The 15,450-nt window shown below is 34.0% G+C and overlaps 4 protein-coding genes across 6 annotated transcripts; 2 read left to right on the forward strand and 2 right to left on the reverse strand.

Moving 5' to 3' along the window:
* Nucleotides 1–245: 245 nt before the first annotated feature.
* On the forward strand, nucleotides 246–4,995 carry LOC107187712 (serine/threonine-protein kinase SIK2-like). Its single transcript, XM_015575865.1, has 9 exons — nucleotides 246–475; nucleotides 1,698–1,902; nucleotides 2,019–2,165; nucleotides 2,238–2,558; nucleotides 2,637–2,760; nucleotides 2,872–3,083; nucleotides 3,181–3,326; nucleotides 3,898–4,442; nucleotides 4,532–4,995. Exons 2-9 carry the CDS (start codon nucleotides 1,777–1,779, stop codon nucleotides 4,960–4,962), a joined length of 2,052 nt encoding a protein of 683 aa, XP_015431351.1. The 5' UTR covers nucleotides 246–475; nucleotides 1,698–1,776; the 3' UTR covers nucleotides 4,963–4,995.
* Nucleotides 4,996–8,317: 3,322 nt separating this feature from the next.
* Nucleotides 8,318–9,449, reverse strand: LOC107187739 (39S ribosomal protein L41, mitochondrial). Of its 3 annotated transcripts, none has more exons than XM_015575901.1 (3): nucleotides 9,374–9,449; nucleotides 8,793–8,960; nucleotides 8,318–8,723 (listed from the first exon to the last, which is right to left on the reverse strand). In XM_015575901.1, exons 2-3 carry the CDS (start codon nucleotides 8,950–8,952, stop codon nucleotides 8,383–8,385), a joined length of 501 nt encoding a protein of 166 aa, XP_015431387.1. In that variant the 5' UTR covers nucleotides 8,953–8,960; nucleotides 9,374–9,449; the 3' UTR covers nucleotides 8,318–8,382. The 3 variants fall into 3 exon arrangements, with proteins under 3 accessions (XP_015431387.1, XP_015431388.1, XP_015431389.1); XM_015575902.1 differs by having other exon boundaries at nucleotides 9,334–9,405; XM_015575903.1 differs by lacking the exon at nucleotides 9,374–9,449 and adding an exon at nucleotides 9,051–9,117.
* A 766-nt stretch (nucleotides 9,450–10,215) lies between these two features.
* LOC107187743 (general transcription factor IIF subunit 2) lies at nucleotides 10,216–11,657 on the forward strand. The gene is made up of 7 exons (XM_015575906.1): nucleotides 10,216–10,355; nucleotides 10,460–10,631; nucleotides 10,709–10,860; nucleotides 10,927–11,016; nucleotides 11,087–11,211; nucleotides 11,286–11,429; nucleotides 11,500–11,657. The coding sequence occupies exons 2-7, from the start codon at nucleotides 10,483–10,485 to the stop codon at nucleotides 11,653–11,655; spliced, it is 816 nt and encodes a 271-aa protein (XP_015431392.1). The 5' UTR covers nucleotides 10,216–10,355; nucleotides 10,460–10,482; the 3' UTR covers nucleotides 11,656–11,657.
* Nucleotides 11,658–12,890: 1,233 nt separating this feature from the next.
* LOC107187748 (mannose-6-phosphate isomerase) lies at nucleotides 12,891–14,922 on the reverse strand. Its single transcript, XM_015575913.1, has 6 exons — nucleotides 14,841–14,922; nucleotides 14,124–14,454; nucleotides 13,740–14,055; nucleotides 13,496–13,663; nucleotides 13,179–13,381; nucleotides 12,891–13,097 (listed from the first exon to the last, which is right to left on the reverse strand). The coding sequence occupies exons 2-6, from the start codon at nucleotides 14,439–14,441 to the stop codon at nucleotides 12,891–12,893; spliced, it is 1,212 nt and encodes a 403-aa protein (XP_015431399.1). The 5' UTR covers nucleotides 14,442–14,454; nucleotides 14,841–14,922.
* Between the last annotated feature and the right edge of the window lie 528 nt (nucleotides 14,923–15,450).

Raw genomic sequence — 15,450 nt, forward strand, 5'->3', positions numbered from 1 at the left:
GGTGACGGTGGTGGTACGCGCGCGACCGTGTCGTCGTCGCGGGTAGGGGAGGGGGAGGGAGAACGATGGAAGGGTGGCGGTGGTGGTGGTGGTAGCGGTGATGTTCACTAAGAATGGCTGAGATGTGCACAGACGTGCATGAGGGGGAGGACGGGGGGTATAGTGGGGGGACGGGTGACGGGGCCGGCGACTCTGGCGTAGCAGGGGGTTAGCAACATGGCTGTCCGGTCAGTCGGTATCGAACCGCCGCGTTACGCGAAGCTCCTACGAGTCCACGCGTAGGAAAAACGCCGCCTCTACGGGACGAGATTTGGAAATCTCGTGAACGTGAAGGACGACGTCTCACCGATGGCATCGGCTCTCCGACCTTACGCACCCGTCGAGGTCGGCAGCGCCAACGTGTTTCACTCGTGTCAGAAACGGTTCTACCGGTCCGCGCCGTGCAGCACCCGGTAATTCCGGGCCAGGATCGAACGTAAGTACCATACATACACACTTCGTCGGGAGTGCTTGTCAGACGACGTTCAAAAATGCTTTGGTTTGTCCCCTACTTCCGTATCTGTGTGCAGACAAAAGCGATTGCCCGAAGGACACGCACACGTATAGCCTTCTGTCTCCTCGGAATTTTTCTCTTTTTTTTCTCTCTCTCTCTTCTTGCTCTCTGTTCATTTTCGCTTTTTACCGTCGTCTCGTCGAGGACTATCAAGGGGTATCGATCCTGGACCCGTCGATGAGCAAGAGGTCGTTGTCGATCCGTGACGTCAGCCGAGAATACCTATTGTACTTGTTGCGGGAAGTTTTTGCACACTTTTGTGATGAAGCTTCTAGTTTGCCGAGGGGGTTCCGTTCCGATCCCTCGACACTCCGTCCCCGAAATCACAATGTCGGTTTTCTCGTAGATGGACCCCGCGTACTGACGCGTGAACGCTTCTACCGCGAGCACGTCCCTTTGGTGGTCCCACTTTAGTGAATTAAAAACCTTCCAAATGGTAAACAGTGAACGATTCGGTTTATCGGCGGGTCCCCGATCGAAGTGTAATGTTTGTTTTAAGGCGGATTGGTGTGACGGTAATAACGTCGTCTTGTTTGGAATAGTTTATTCGTCAGAGGAACTCATTTAGATCTTGAATAGTGATCGAAATCAGTTAAGTAACAGAAAGGGTATTGGACGGATCGTATAAACTTAGGGAACAATGAGATTTTATGTGAACAGTTCGGAACATTTTCTCTTCGTTTTTAATTTCGTTATGACAGATGGTGTATCGAGTATCTAATTTCCAGAAATTTCGTTGATTTTGATAGTAGTGAAAATAATGTATGGATTTTGAAATAATGATATTTTGTGCTCCATTAATTTGCAAAATCGGTTTTGCAATTCACAGTGTGATGACCTGAGACAGAGCCCCCAGTTTATTGCACTTTGGGGCAATAGAACCCAAGACTTATGAGACTCAGAATAAAACATTTTCAATTTATTATGTAGATAAAACTAAATTATATCTCAAGGTTTTATGATATATTTACAATATAATATCTGCAAATTTCACATGTCTGCAATTTTTGCATATATGACACACTGGTTGCATACATGACATAATGGTAATTGATGTAAATTATTCAAAGAGTGATTAGGTAGTTTAAAATTGAAAGATTATTTCTTATACAGACATTTCAAAATTGTTTGTTTCTCTTTGCAGTAATTTCAGTCATTTTTAAAATACAATAAGGAAAGAACAATCATCCAGAAGCTGTTCAGAGGACAATTTTTATAGAAAAATGGATTCTGGAGTAGGACAAGGCAAGAAGCAGATTCGTGTAGGATTTTATGACATTGAAGGCACCATTGGTAAAGGGAACTTTGCTGTGGTAAAATTAGCTAGACATCGCATTACTAAGACAGAGGTAAATATAATTTACAGTGACACATATTTGGTACTATTTACGTTATCAGAGCCACTCCCTTTAACTAGAAACTGAGAACTTGACTGAACCTTGTTCTGTTTTTTCATTTCTTTCAGGTAGCCATTAAAATAATTGACAAAACACAATTGGATCCTACCAATCTTGAAAAAGTTTATAGAGAAGTAGAAATAATGAAGCAATTGGAACATCCGCATATTGTCAAATTGTATCAAGTTATGGAAACAAAGAATATGATATATATGGTATGCTTACATGAAAATTTATGATAGATTTATGGAATTAGAGGGACAGTATAACAAGCATACCTTTCTTAGGTGTGTGAATATGCAAGCAAGGGCGAAATATTTGACTATATTGCACGGTACGGACGAATGGGAGAACCCCGAGCTCGTGCAACATTTGCTCAAATACTCTCCGCGGTTGAATACTGCCACGCGACCGGTGTAGCGCATCGTGATCTCAAAGCTGAAAACTTACTCTTAGATGCTCAGATGAACGTAAAGATCGCTGATTTTGGATTTAGTAATAGATTCACGCCTGGTGAGAGGCTAAGCACATGGTGCGGTAGTCCCCCTTATGCGGCACCAGAGGTTTTTCGGGGAAAACATTATGCTGGTCCTGAAATCGATGTGTGGGTAAGCATTTTTACATACTTGTCTCGTGCATAATATTTAGCGTGAATAGTTAAATATACTATGCTTTTATTGTTGCAGAGTTTAGGTGTTGTATTATATGTATTAGTATGTGGAGCACTGCCCTTTGATGGATCTACCCTTCAATCCTTAAGAGATCGTGTTCTGAGTGGAAGGTTTAGAATTCCATACTTTATGAGTACAGGTACTTTTCGCAACCGATTGTTTAAATATTCTAAATAAATTATCAATCTATAATTTTAATAACATTCGTACTGTTATACTTCAGAAGATGTATATTCAATTTTTGTTACAGACTGCGAAAGTTTAATTCGTAAAATGTTGGTCTTGGAACCTTCGAAACGATACACCATCCCACAGATAAAGAGACATCGCTGGATGGCGGGATCTGCCGACACTGTTTGTTCGATGATCATAACAAGACCATCTTCGTCTATACAAGAACCAAATGAACAAATACTTCGACTTATGCATAGCTTAGGCATAGATATTACACGGACCAGAGAGGTACTTTCCCTTCCTCGTTGTACGAAGTGTTTTTGACTGAACTAGTAAGCACAGACAAGAAATAATTTACGTTAAAATGTGATGATGTTTTCAACAGTCTTTAAAGGATAGCAGCTATGATCATCATGCTGCTATTTACTTCTTGCTGCTGGAGAGGCTGAAGCAACATCGTATCAGTAGTTCAGCGAACAATAGTTGCTGGCCTAGTGTAGCAAGAACAAAAGAAGACAAATTCAAATCGAGGTAAGTTCACATTAGTAACTAAAGTATTTCGTCGCACTTTATCATTTTCTAACTCTTGTTTGAACTGACATAACATAAATTTATCATACGACTTCCAATCCTGCCAGTCAGAAATAGTTTCGAAGAAATTCCATTTTAATTTTACAATTATTTCTTTTTCCAGCGATAGCTTAGTGGGACGTTGATCTTTAGTGTCGGTGACGCATATTTGGAGATTTTATCGGGACAGGTCGGATTGGAAACACTTTGGTGTCACTTTAGTTTTGGTAATTCTACATTTTATTTCATTGCTTTCTTTTTACTTTGAGTTTTTATTCCTTACAACAGAATGTACACGTGCTTTCTGTTTATATTTACATTTTCTAATAGTTTCGTTGTGTTCGAATTCATTGATTTGCATTCATAATTTTTAATATTCCTAAAGTATTAATATAATTAATACAGCGAACAGGACAAGCAAGAATATCGAATCTTCATAAGCGAATATCCACACTTTATCAGCATAAACATCTGCATGTAAACTAATCATTATAAATACATATGTAATACACGTTACATTTTCGGTGTTTAGAACAAGGGAAGATGCGACTCGAGGAGGGAAACGGTTTAGTTCGACTAGTTCTTCAACCGACGAAGGATGCTGCAGCGCAGAAGGTGACCTGGAAGAAGGTCCAAGCGGCGATGAATTGAGAGAAGCTCAGATTAAACTTGAAGAACATAGACTAGGCCTAGATCACGATATCAGTCAACGAATTGACAGTCAGATAGTCAATCGAAGATTAAGTGATTATCAACAACATTTTGATACCCCACTTATGGATCCTATTGATCCTCCTAGTCGGACAACATTGTTCATTGCGGGCGGTAGCGGTAGCTCGTCATCCGAACTTTTTGAATCCAGTTTTGATTCTGGTTGCCCGCCAGATTACTCGGGGGCGAATTCGTTCACAAGCAGCCTACCATCCTGCACACCTCCACCACCTTTAAGTCCATCGCCAATAACTGGTAGAATGTCTAGAGTATCTCAAGGACGCAGAGCCTCCGATGGTGGACCCAGACTGCTGTTCTGTCAGCAAGGCGGTGGAGACAGACCAACCAAGCAACGAAGTATTCAAGGTATTAAAATATAAACAGTAACGATGTCAATGATATATAATTTTACATTAGAAAAAGAAAAAAGCAAGAATTTTCGATCATTTTTATAGATTCGGGCAAGGCAAGGGGTCATTTAGATCTTGTACATTTAAGACCGCCGTCTACACCACCTGAGAATCAACCACAATTTAAACTTCGTGGTGACTCAAGCACACAGTTGCAATTGTTAGTGCAACAACGAATGTTACAACAGAAACGAAATCTCTATCATAGACACAGAGGTGGAGGAAGCCCTACTCCGATATCGGTGTCGACGAGTACGGCGAGCAGACGTGCTGATCACGTACCAAGACAAGATAGTTATAAACTAGCTCAGAGAACGCAAATTTTACCACCTTTATCTCAGGGACACGTTGACAGAGACTTTGATAGAGAAAGAAAACGAGACGAAGAAAGATGGAAAAGCCTACCATCGCGACTGGCAGCAGACTGTCAGTTGGCAGAAAGGACATTGCTGTGGAGTCAACAGGTAATTCTATAAATAGAAATTTAAAAAAAACACCGTTTGGATTGAGCCGCCTAATAAAAAAAAAAAACGTTATCGGGCTGAAATAAAAAAGAACATAAAATAACTCTGGTATCTGTTCAACGATCGTGACGTCATTGCTTTTTTGGAGCAAATTCAAATCGTGCCAGAAGTGCGTACTGATACTCAAATTCAAACACAGAGTATTATATTACGGTTCCTTTTGTAATGTCAACATTGTTGTGAGCGTGTATCATGTTCACAACGATGATTCGATGTAAATATTATTAGCATTGTTTATGACATTAGTGACTTAGATGTTACTTGTGATACGATAGCACAATTATTTGTGTTAGATGCAAATAAACAATTATTTTTCTTTAATTTGGCCGTTTATTGTTCACTCTGATTTGCCTTACTTCGTGCATGTACCGATCCTCGACTGAACACCACTGTACAGTTAACAAAAAGAAAAGATAGGGAATTATTTTTATCATTCGGACGCAAATTGGAGTATATAATTTGTACGTATTATGAACAAAAAATAAACTTTTGATAACTGTGCAATATAATTTTATATAGATATGTTTGCCTGTTAAATACACTATTCAAACAATAACACGAATTTATGCACTGATACACCATTGCTATACAGAGAATGATAGGCTCTGCCATACTTTAGCATAACTGTGACCAAGGACTCCCTGAACAGTACAATATTAAAACACCTAAACATGAAGCTTGAAAAATGCATATAATTTGTAGTACCTTTCCCTTATTTGGCTTCCTAGATATTATTATTTGGAACATCTTGATAAAGATATTGAGCACAAATATGATACAAAATGTAAATAATTTAAAGAAGAAAATATATCAGGTGGGTCTCAGTGGAGGAGCATCATACTTGCCACCTGGCAGTGTTGGTGGCTTTTTGTGGGCCACTGGAAGCAACCCTCATTCAACCATCTTCGAAAACGTTGGGGATCCAATGGAATGAGCATCTATCCTGTTGTACTTTTAGCGTTGAATTGGAGATTTTGAGTCTGAAAGACTAGATTCTATATACCAAATACAATAAACAGTATTGCCTTCCTAGTCTTTCCATATCAGTATTTTTATTTATATAATTATGTATATTATCATATCTATTTTCTATGTGTCCAAGAACGACTTTGTACACGTTTATTTGTAGAACTGTTTCCTCCATGTTACTCTCTAGCTTTCATACACAAAATCTTTGATTAGATGGAAGGTACGTGTTACTAAATGCCAAAGATTTGTTACCATTCAGAAATTCTTTTTTCAAAACTTTCTGCTTTGAGCATCAAATTTTATCACCTATATTTATATGCGTATACATGTACTTCATTCATGGAATAATTACGTACATACAATACATATATAACGAAACTGTAATGTTACTAAAAAGAAAAGAAATCTTTGTCATGTAGTAGCATACGCACCTGCCTTATTGACTGGCTGATGTTTATCAGTCAAATATCCAATTATATCATAGACTGATAATTAACAACAAAAAAAAACACCAATCAAGTTTATATTTATGAGCGAGTGGCATATGTCTTGCTATACAATGGGTATGTTTAATTGGAAGTAAACGTGCATAGTCATGCAGATTTTAATGATAATTAACGAAGAGTGCTTTAGATGTGCTTCCTGAATACATTTCAGCAAATTATCATGCGATGGTGGTATCGCGTATGCGTCTCTCCCGACATTTCTATTGTTTCGAAGATATTCTGGTCTAATGCAAACAATGAACAAAATTTTTAAGTTACTTCATCGATTCTATAACTTCCATTTAACGAACTGTCTGATATGGAAAAAATTAGTGTACTGTCACAGAGTGAAAAAAAAAAGTACCAGTGCTCAAATTAAGGACAACTAATTATATGTACATTGTAGCATAAGATAGAGAATTGCAATAATATTTCCTTCACAGAAACGACTGAAATAAGATTTATTTCGAATTACATGCAAGAGTTATGCCACTTCTGCTTTTCTATGCAATTAATTGAAGAGTGGATTTAAAATAATGATGGGAATTACGTTGGAGTCTTTTGTTACAAGTTTTTATTGATAACTCTTTCAATAATGTTGTACAAAAACTAGTCGTTTTATCAATCCACTCTTCATTATGATGGTTATAGCAAGTTAGGAAATAATAAAAACAATAATAAATAGCGATAAATAGTAGCTGCTGTTTGAAAAAAAAAAGCAAAGTGCTGCATTCTGTAAAGATGTTTAAATAAAACTGTTGTATACACGATCGTGAATGAGAATAATGATTGTTTACATGTTAAATTATACATTTTGTATGCGTCCTGGTTTTCTACGAAGGATGCGAGTTGCATTCATAATTACTGGTAATATTACCCGCGCATAAATGTTAGTACAAAGTTATCATTTCACTCGGAACAAAAGAAATGAGCAGTTCTGCTTCACGAGCTTCTTGCACGATTGCATTTAAGAAGAAAAAGAAACGAATCGATGACAACCAAAAAATGTTTGTACATTTTGATACGAATACAGCACTTTTCAAAGCAAATATATATTAGATTCTGGTAGTCTAGTCAGTAGGAAGCAATACCGGCCGCGCACAACTGACAACGATTTTAATATTCAGAGTTTCCGCCATTTTTTACCCAATAAAAAAAACAATCAAACTTCGCTCAAAGTCTTTTGATAAGTAAAAAAAAAAAACGATAGCTGTTAAGTTAGCATAATCAGACTGGGAACTTGTTCTGGCATATTCTTCTCAAAAGGTCCTTTCAAAAACGTGCGAGCAAAACCTCAGAAATTGAATATCAGTTTTGGCACTGTTGCGTATTTTTTTTTTTTTTTCGAACGACAGACTTTCAAGGTGCATGAAATAGATATCGTTTATGAAATGTATGGCGTTCGATTGATTGATGAATAAATTCTAAAATCTCATTTTTACGTCTAGTAAACTTTTTTGCGTGAACATCGTGAACTATCGTTGACAATGAGGCATTACTATTATTTTGTAATATGTCGTCCGATTATGTGAACAATTACTTTATGGAGTAATTGCTTACTCTCAGTGACGTGTTCAAATGTATTGTATTAAGAGTGAGCAATACAAAGTGAATGAAAAATATAGCAAAGTTGCTAACTAAATCATCTGTTTTTACATTGACAGTGAATTAGTTGTTTTGTTATTTCTTTACTGTTACATATGATAGTGAATAATTACTGTTTATCAACTGCAAAATTGTCAGCAAGTGTATACACTGAGTGTACGATAATACTAAATAAAACCATATGCAGACTGCAAAATTAAATACTACCTTATCTACGGGTTATTTAGAGCTTATTTAAATACTATAAATTATCGTTTTAATCCATTTTTTTTTCTTAATTAGTATTCACATTAAGTACAATATTGTGTGTAACTTAAAAACCTTCCTCGTTTAGAGCAAAAATATCTGTGCCAGTTTGTTCAGCCCTAATTCTAGCTTCCTCTGGAGTCAATTCCTCATATTCATTGGGATATAATGGTGTACCATCTGGTCCCAATCGATTTTTCTCAAAGTCGTCCACTATTTTCGCTGCATATATATAATTAAACAAGTCTTTAGCTGTGAATTCACGCACTGTAATTTCTTCAACTCTATAAGAAACATATGGTTTTAAATGAAAATCCTTAAGCGAAGGTACAATAATCTCTGGTATCTTTTCTGGTATGTCAACCCAGTCATCTCCTATTTGTTCTCCTGTCAGTCTTACTCCTCTTCCTAAAAAAATTGTTTAAGTACAGTGGAGATCATTTCTCATTTATATTTTCCTTTAAAAATTTAACTTACGATCAATTGGAATTGGAAAATTCGGATCTGTGGATTGCCTCTCTCGAAACTGACGGTTACCTCGTTTATTGTACATGTAAAATTTTCGAAAATTTCGCTTGCCATAGGAAATAGAGGAAGTAGAGATCTGTCGACTGATAACCATGTACGGGGATACCATTATGACTTCTAAATAAATAAATAATATAAATTATTCATTCAATTCCTGGATGATGATTTATTGCATTTGCTATTGAAAGCCAAATTTGTTAACTGTACAGGTTAGATTTTCTGCCGAAATCTGATTGTCTAATCAAACTGTTCTAATGTAGCATTCACTCAATTTAAATGACGTTTGGGTAGCTCATAGCGCTGTTACTTATAAACACAAAAACTAACTGTTCATCATAGCGCAATTTCATAAAAATTTGAATGAAAAATATGTATTGTGCATTTGCACGAAATTTGGAAATTCAAAATTACGAAATGTGACAAGAATTTTTAGCGTTATATACCATTTCATAAGTTTATTAAAAACTAACAAGAAAAGGACCAAATTTACCGTATACTGATACTTTATATATGGTTCACAATCAACTTACATTACACTTTGATATGTTTACTCTATAGACTCTATACTAGAGATGGCGTGCATTATCACTAACGGTGATTTATCAGTGTTCGCCGAATCACCATCACGGTCATGATTTAACTTCATTCACAACCGTAATTGCGATGTTTTTTATCTTGAGTGAATTTGCTCACTGCGATCATAAGTCCTTGATCAGAAATTCTAAACGAATGATTTGCTAGGTAACATGTAGATTATAATTTATAATCATTAATTTATTCATTATTCTTCATTGTTTCTAATTATTCCTTCACTTTATACGACATAACTCGAATTTTTATTTTGATATCGTTAATATAAAATATACAGATTATGTGTCGCGTGTAAAGAACTGTTAGGTTTCTCCACCAATCAGAAACGATCAGAGCGCATATGGTACAGACGTGGTATACTGATTTTAAATTCTATTTGATTTTTATATACTACTAAAAAAAATAATGTAATTAATTAAAAATGTTAACTCGATATAATGTTCACAATATATCACAGTTTGGTACTCGATCCTTATATCATAAAGGCTCTAAAAGTATTATATAGAAATTATTGGAGTTAATATTGTATTCTGTTCAGGGAATAGATGGATTTATTAATGAAGTATAATATAATGATTTAAGTACGTAACAATTATTTATATATATATACATATAAAAGAAATTATAGAGAATTGTAGGGACTTCTGATATTTTATAAATGTTGCTTAGTAGCCCTCTATTGGCGTATATGAAATCAGACATGCACTTTTGAGTACGTTATGAAACAATCTTGAAAAACTTTGATCATTGCTTCAGATCAGTTGTATTTCTGGAATTTCTGTAAAGGAAACTTTGTTTTCGGAAGAGTCAAATTGTAATCTTAATGTTAAGCGTATGGAAAAGAAATAGGGTCGGAAACTAGTTTCCTATGTTAGATAATTAATTAAACTATTTCTCTTCGGACTGGAATAATTACAAGTTGTAATTCTACGTTCTTTGATTGTATTTTTATAAAATATAAATATACCAAGTGTTACAAATAATAACTTTTTTTCATTTCACGAATATAATACCTAATTTCTCAGATAATTTGTTGAAAAAGACAACAATGTCGGCAAATACTTCGCACACAGAAAAGGACTTAGATTTAAGCAATGCTGGGAGAGGTGTATGGCTAGTCAAAGTACCCAAATATATAGCTAACAAATGGGAGAAAGCACCTGGCAACATAGAAGTTGGCAAATTAAAGATAACTAAGTAGGATTTCATTTTAATAGTGTTTTATTAGACTTTCTTGATCCTGTAAGAATAGTAAATTTTATATGCATTCTTAGAAACCCTGGTCAAAAGGCAGAGGTATCTCTGAAATTGTCAGAGGCTGTTTTGGCTTTAAAAGAGCCAGGGGAAGAAGAAATTCCTAAACAACATAGATTAGATGTTACAACTGTAACAAAACAGATGTTAGGTGTATTTTCTCATGTTATACGTAAGTTTATAACATCTTGTACTATTGGTTTAAAGACGTATTTCTTAATAATATTCTCTTTTGAAGCATCAAATAATTCAGACGCCATTGTTCCTGAAACTGAGAAACTTTACATGGAAGGGAGGATAGTACAAAAATTAGAATGTCGACCATACGGTAAAGATTTTGTAAAATATTTCAAAGGTCTACACAGAACATATTTGCTATTTATTCATATTGTTTTCAGCTGATAATTGTTATATGAAATTGAAATTACAAAGTATTAAAAGAGCTTCTGTGCCACAGAGGCAAGTTCAGCAATTAGATAGGGTGGTTCAAAATTTCAAGCCTGTTTCTGATCATAAACATAATGTAAGTACTTTATTTGAAATGTTTGGAGTTCTAATATATTTGATATTATATTAATGTAATTACATGGTTTGTAGATTGAATATGCAGAAAAGAAAAAGGCTGAGGGCAAGAAAATGCGAGATGACAAAGATGCAGTATTGGATATGCTATTTGCTGCCTTCGAGAAACATCAGTATTATAATATAAGAGACCTTGTGAAAATTACAAGGCAACCTATTGTAAGTGTTGTTCAACATTATCTGTAAGTCTTCCATGTATTTATATTGATTGTTAATCTTTATTTCCCAGGTATATTTAAAGGAGATATTGAATGAAGTATGCAACTATAATCTAAAAAACCCTCACAGAAATATGTGGGAATTGAAACCAGAATACAGACATTACAAGGAGGATGATAAAGCTGCTGAAAATGCCCAGAAAAAAGAAGACTCTGATGATGATTAATCAATGATATTTGTATATACACTTATTTTTCTTACGTTTGACTAATCGAAATCTAGATAAATATCAAATTTTGTATATCATCTTAAAATCAAGGCTGTGCAGAATTTATATGATTCTGACAATTTCTACAATTTTATAGTTATGATTGTAACAAATAAGTTATTCCTTTATTTTTGTGAACACATACAATCTCCAGTCGAATTAATTTACCGTATCATGTTAACGATGAAAACCTTTTATTGTTACATAAGAGAAAATTGTAAATTTTTAAACTATATATTTATACTTCATAAAAAGTCCACTGTATAGTTTTAACTACATGATTGTTACAAAGTCTTTAAATATTTCTTAGACTGTAAATAAAGAATAGCATGCGCATTAAGATTTTTCAAAAACGAATGCTATGAACATTTTTAAAAATAAATTAACCTTTTTTTTTTATCATAAATACGGCAATATGGAATGACTATTTGTAAATGCTGATTTCATAAGATTAAGCTACTTAAGCTTATACACTTAATACTACATTTAACAATTTATACATCGTAAAATAAGAAAGTGCCATTTGCAAGAACATTATACATAGTCTTTCTGTATACATATGCAGTGGCAAATGTAAATAGTTAAAGAAAATTGACTAGTACAGATTGCACATTGTCTGCAATTGCTACATGGTAATGAGCAAGTATGTAATTATCTAATTATATCTCTCCTTAAGTTGAGCAACTGACATAATTATGAAATTAACTATACTTTTTTAAGTGAAGTAAAAAAGAAACTGATGATTTCTTTAACATATAAAAATACTATTTAACAATGGAAGCCAGAAAAGTTTATGTAATACGTACATATATCATGGCAGGAATTATATACGATAAATGCTATATAGTCTAGGAATGTCTCTACATTTTCGCCCTCATGCATCGACGTCAGAAACATTATACACACGCCTTAACTCTATTGTCTAGTGTTTCTGATATAAATTACGGAATGCCCTACTATGGACATAACATTTGTAGTATATTAATAAAAATACAAGATTCTAAACGGGCTTTTTTTGAATGGAGTCATCGAATGCCGATTCATGACTAGTACTTATAACTACTGATAAAATTCAAAGATCAACAAGCACTTACGTTAATCTAAGAAGCCTTTAAAAGTGCAATAATACTTAGTACGTGCAATCTTGCCGTTAGCGTTCGTCACGTCTTCTAAATATCCAGAACAATTGTTTCCTAAACATTTACGAATGCCTGAAACATCAGCATCGGGTGACATCCGCACAAAACTTTCATTCCGATTTTTTCATTCGCCGGAATAAATATAACAGATCCTCGGTAAAGAACTTTCGACGATGAAATTTCACCTTTTCCGTTTATAATAATTAAAATACTAGCTGTACTTCTAGGAATGATGTTGTAAGAGGACCTTCCTGGAGGTATCTGAAAAATGTATACACATTACATATTGTGGTATTTATGATGCAAGTAATTAAAAAGAAATACAACGATTAAAATGCTCACTGTAATTTTAGCAACAGAAAATTCTGATACAGGAGGACGAAATACTTCTGTACATTCATCTTCGCGATAAGGCTGAAACCTTTTTGCGGACACGGGTTCACAGCTGTATGTTAACATTTCAATCAATGTTGGCACATCTTTCAATTTTGGAGTCAATCCCGCGCGTACTACGTTATCAGAACAAGCCATACACTCTATACAGTCTGGAAATATATTTAATATTGTATACCACAATTTACAATATATATGAAATATGTATATTTAATACTATGTATCACAATGGAAATATAATATAAAATACATGATAAAATACTCACCACCAAAGAGATATGCATGCGGTTCATTTGGTCCTAGATAAATAGCCTCTCCAGGCTGCATTGTTATAAAATTAAAAAAATAAATGCTAAAACATCCAACATCTCCTGGATAATCTGAGTACAGTCTTTCTAATAAGCTAGCATGTAAGGTCTGCCTTAATGAATCATCTAACATCAAGGAAGTCTATTAATCATAGTCACTAACAAAATTTTTACATATAACTAGTTGTTAAACAAAAATTACCCAAGTTAGATAATCTATCAAGTAGCTTTCTAAGTTGCAATGCTACTAAACCAGGATCACATGTCATGAGACTATGGAAACATATTTTCAAAGCTTTGCTAATGCTTGCTTCGTCTGTGGTCATAAATTTCAGTACTTTATCTTCTCCTATTACAGCGCGCAACTCTGGAAGAATTTCCAGAAGCTCTTTTATCTCTCTAATTGGACGGAAACCACAAAGTGCTTCAAATGGTGTTAAAGCTATCGCAAGCTCAGGCTTATGATTTGCATCTTTGTAAATAGTGGGATACTGTTGGTGCAATTCTTCTGCCTTTTCCTGCAATGAAATATGACATTTAAGAACACAGTACAATGATTAAATATTGTTGCAGTGAATATATGTACCTTGTTTGGATGTGCTTGAATTGATAATGCTTTGTTAACAGATAAAACCTTAAAAAGGAATGGTAGATGTTTGCCAAATATTTTCTGAACATCATTGCCTAAAACTATGCTATTTTCTTTTATATATTTATCTAAAGGTATATTCAACTCTTTCATATGTGAAGGGCCATTTGGATGTGTACCCATCCATAATTCTGCATATGGTTTCTTTTCATCTAATGTGAAGTCTGAGTTAGCAGATTTTGCTAATGTTGCAACAGTGCTGTCAATCCCATGTCTTCCCCAGTCATAAGTTTGTATTTTACATTTAAGTTCCATTCTATAAATATATCTAAAACAGGAAATAGAGAAATATCACGTATGACTATTTTATATACATACAATAATTATTTATATAATAACGAAAATAATAATAAAAATATTTTACATGTGTTTTGTATAAGTAATGACAAATTTATAGATATGCTATGAAAAATTTTAATTTCTAATTGAAAATATACTTTTATCGATTATTCCTTTTTATGAAATTACCAGATATGTTTCCAATACAATTATTTAATATTATATTTAAATTAACAGTATATGTTTATAATTTTTTATAACATTACGTACGACTCAGAATCTGTAGACGTTCTCGCAAGATTCAACTATTTACTTGTGACGTTTACGCAAAGGAAAGACCCGATAAAAAACGGAATTTATAAATACACTTATTACCAGTTGAACTGATAACACCTGCAACAATTCGCTTATATCTGTTATCATATTTACAAAACGATGTTTCAGCTGTGCCGTTTCATTTTTCCTGTTTCCTTGCTTCTTATCGATCTCATTGATTTTCAAATTATTTCCATGTTCCAATGTAATCTTTTTAATGTTTCTTTATTTATTTTGTAAACAAAACACTTTCGTTTATTCATCATTTTACATTATACATTATACAAAGTTATAACATTTTATTACAAGCATAAGGGAGGTATTCACGACATTCACGAAACCCTAATGAGCAAGGAATGGACGGGGAATCACAGATAAATAGCTCTTCCACAAAATAAACAGAATACACGGAATATGAATTAACAAAAAAATAGTATAGAATTGTCTTAAAAATAATACAAATTTTGAAAATGTAAGTATATATTGAAAATTACAAAAAAGTACAGAGCAAATCTACAAAAAGATATAGCTTCTTTCAAGTATATCGCAGTCTTTCTCTTGTTATTAATAATTTAGTGTTCATAATTCTTTTTACATATATATTAGTGTATTTTTACAGGAATTAAATTTATGGTATGGAATGTACATAAATACATATGTATGTAGTTGC

Source organism: Dufourea novaeangliae, unplaced genomic scaffold (assembly GCF_001272555.1).
Source record: "Dufourea novaeangliae isolate 0120121106 unplaced genomic scaffold, ASM127255v1 scaffold101, whole genome shotgun sequence".
In the NCBI taxonomy this organism is placed as follows: Eukaryota; Metazoa; Arthropoda; class Insecta; order Hymenoptera; family Halictidae; genus Dufourea; species Dufourea novaeangliae.

Excerpts from the sequence above, each read along its gene's own strand:
- LOC107187739 (XM_015575901.1), bottom strand. The coding sequence starts at position 8,952 with ATGGTATCCCCGTACATGGTTATCAGTCGACAGATCTCTACTTCCTCT. Across the intron at positions 8,724-8,792 it reads TTTTCCAATTCCAATTGATC|GAAGAGGAGTAAGACTGACA; the intron begins GTAAGTTAAATT and ends CAATTTTTTTAG.
- LOC107187748 (XM_015575913.1), bottom strand. The coding sequence starts at position 14,441 with ATGGAACTTAAATGTAAAATACAAACTTATGACTGGGGAAGACATGGG. Across the intron at positions 14,056-14,123 it reads TTCAAGCACATCCAAACAAG|GAAAAGGCAGAAGAATTGCA; the intron begins GTACATATATTC and ends ATTTCATTGCAG. Across the intron at positions 13,382-13,495 it reads GCATGCATATCTCTTTGGTG|ACTGTATAGAGTGTATGGCT; the intron begins GTGAGTATTTTA and ends ATATATTTCCAG.
- LOC107187743 (XM_015575906.1), top strand. The coding sequence starts at position 10,483 with ATGTCGGCAAATACTTCGCACACAGAAAAGGACTTAGATTTAAGCAAT. Across the intron at positions 11,212-11,285 it reads TTTCTGATCATAAACATAAT|ATTGAATATGCAGAAAAGAA; the intron begins GTAAGTACTTTA and ends CATGGTTTGTAG. Across the intron at positions 11,430-11,499 it reads AAATTACAAGGCAACCTATT|GTATATTTAAAGGAGATATT; the intron begins GTAAGTGTTGTT and ends TTTATTTCCCAG.
- LOC107187712 (XM_015575865.1), top strand. The coding sequence starts at position 1,777 with ATGGATTCTGGAGTAGGACAAGGCAAGAAGCAGATTCGTGTAGGATTT. Across the intron at positions 1,903-2,018 it reads ATCGCATTACTAAGACAGAG|GTAGCCATTAAAATAATTGA; the intron begins GTAAATATAATT and ends CATTTCTTTCAG. Across the intron at positions 2,166-2,237 it reads CAAAGAATATGATATATATG|GTGTGTGAATATGCAAGCAA; the intron begins GTATGCTTACAT and ends TACCTTTCTTAG.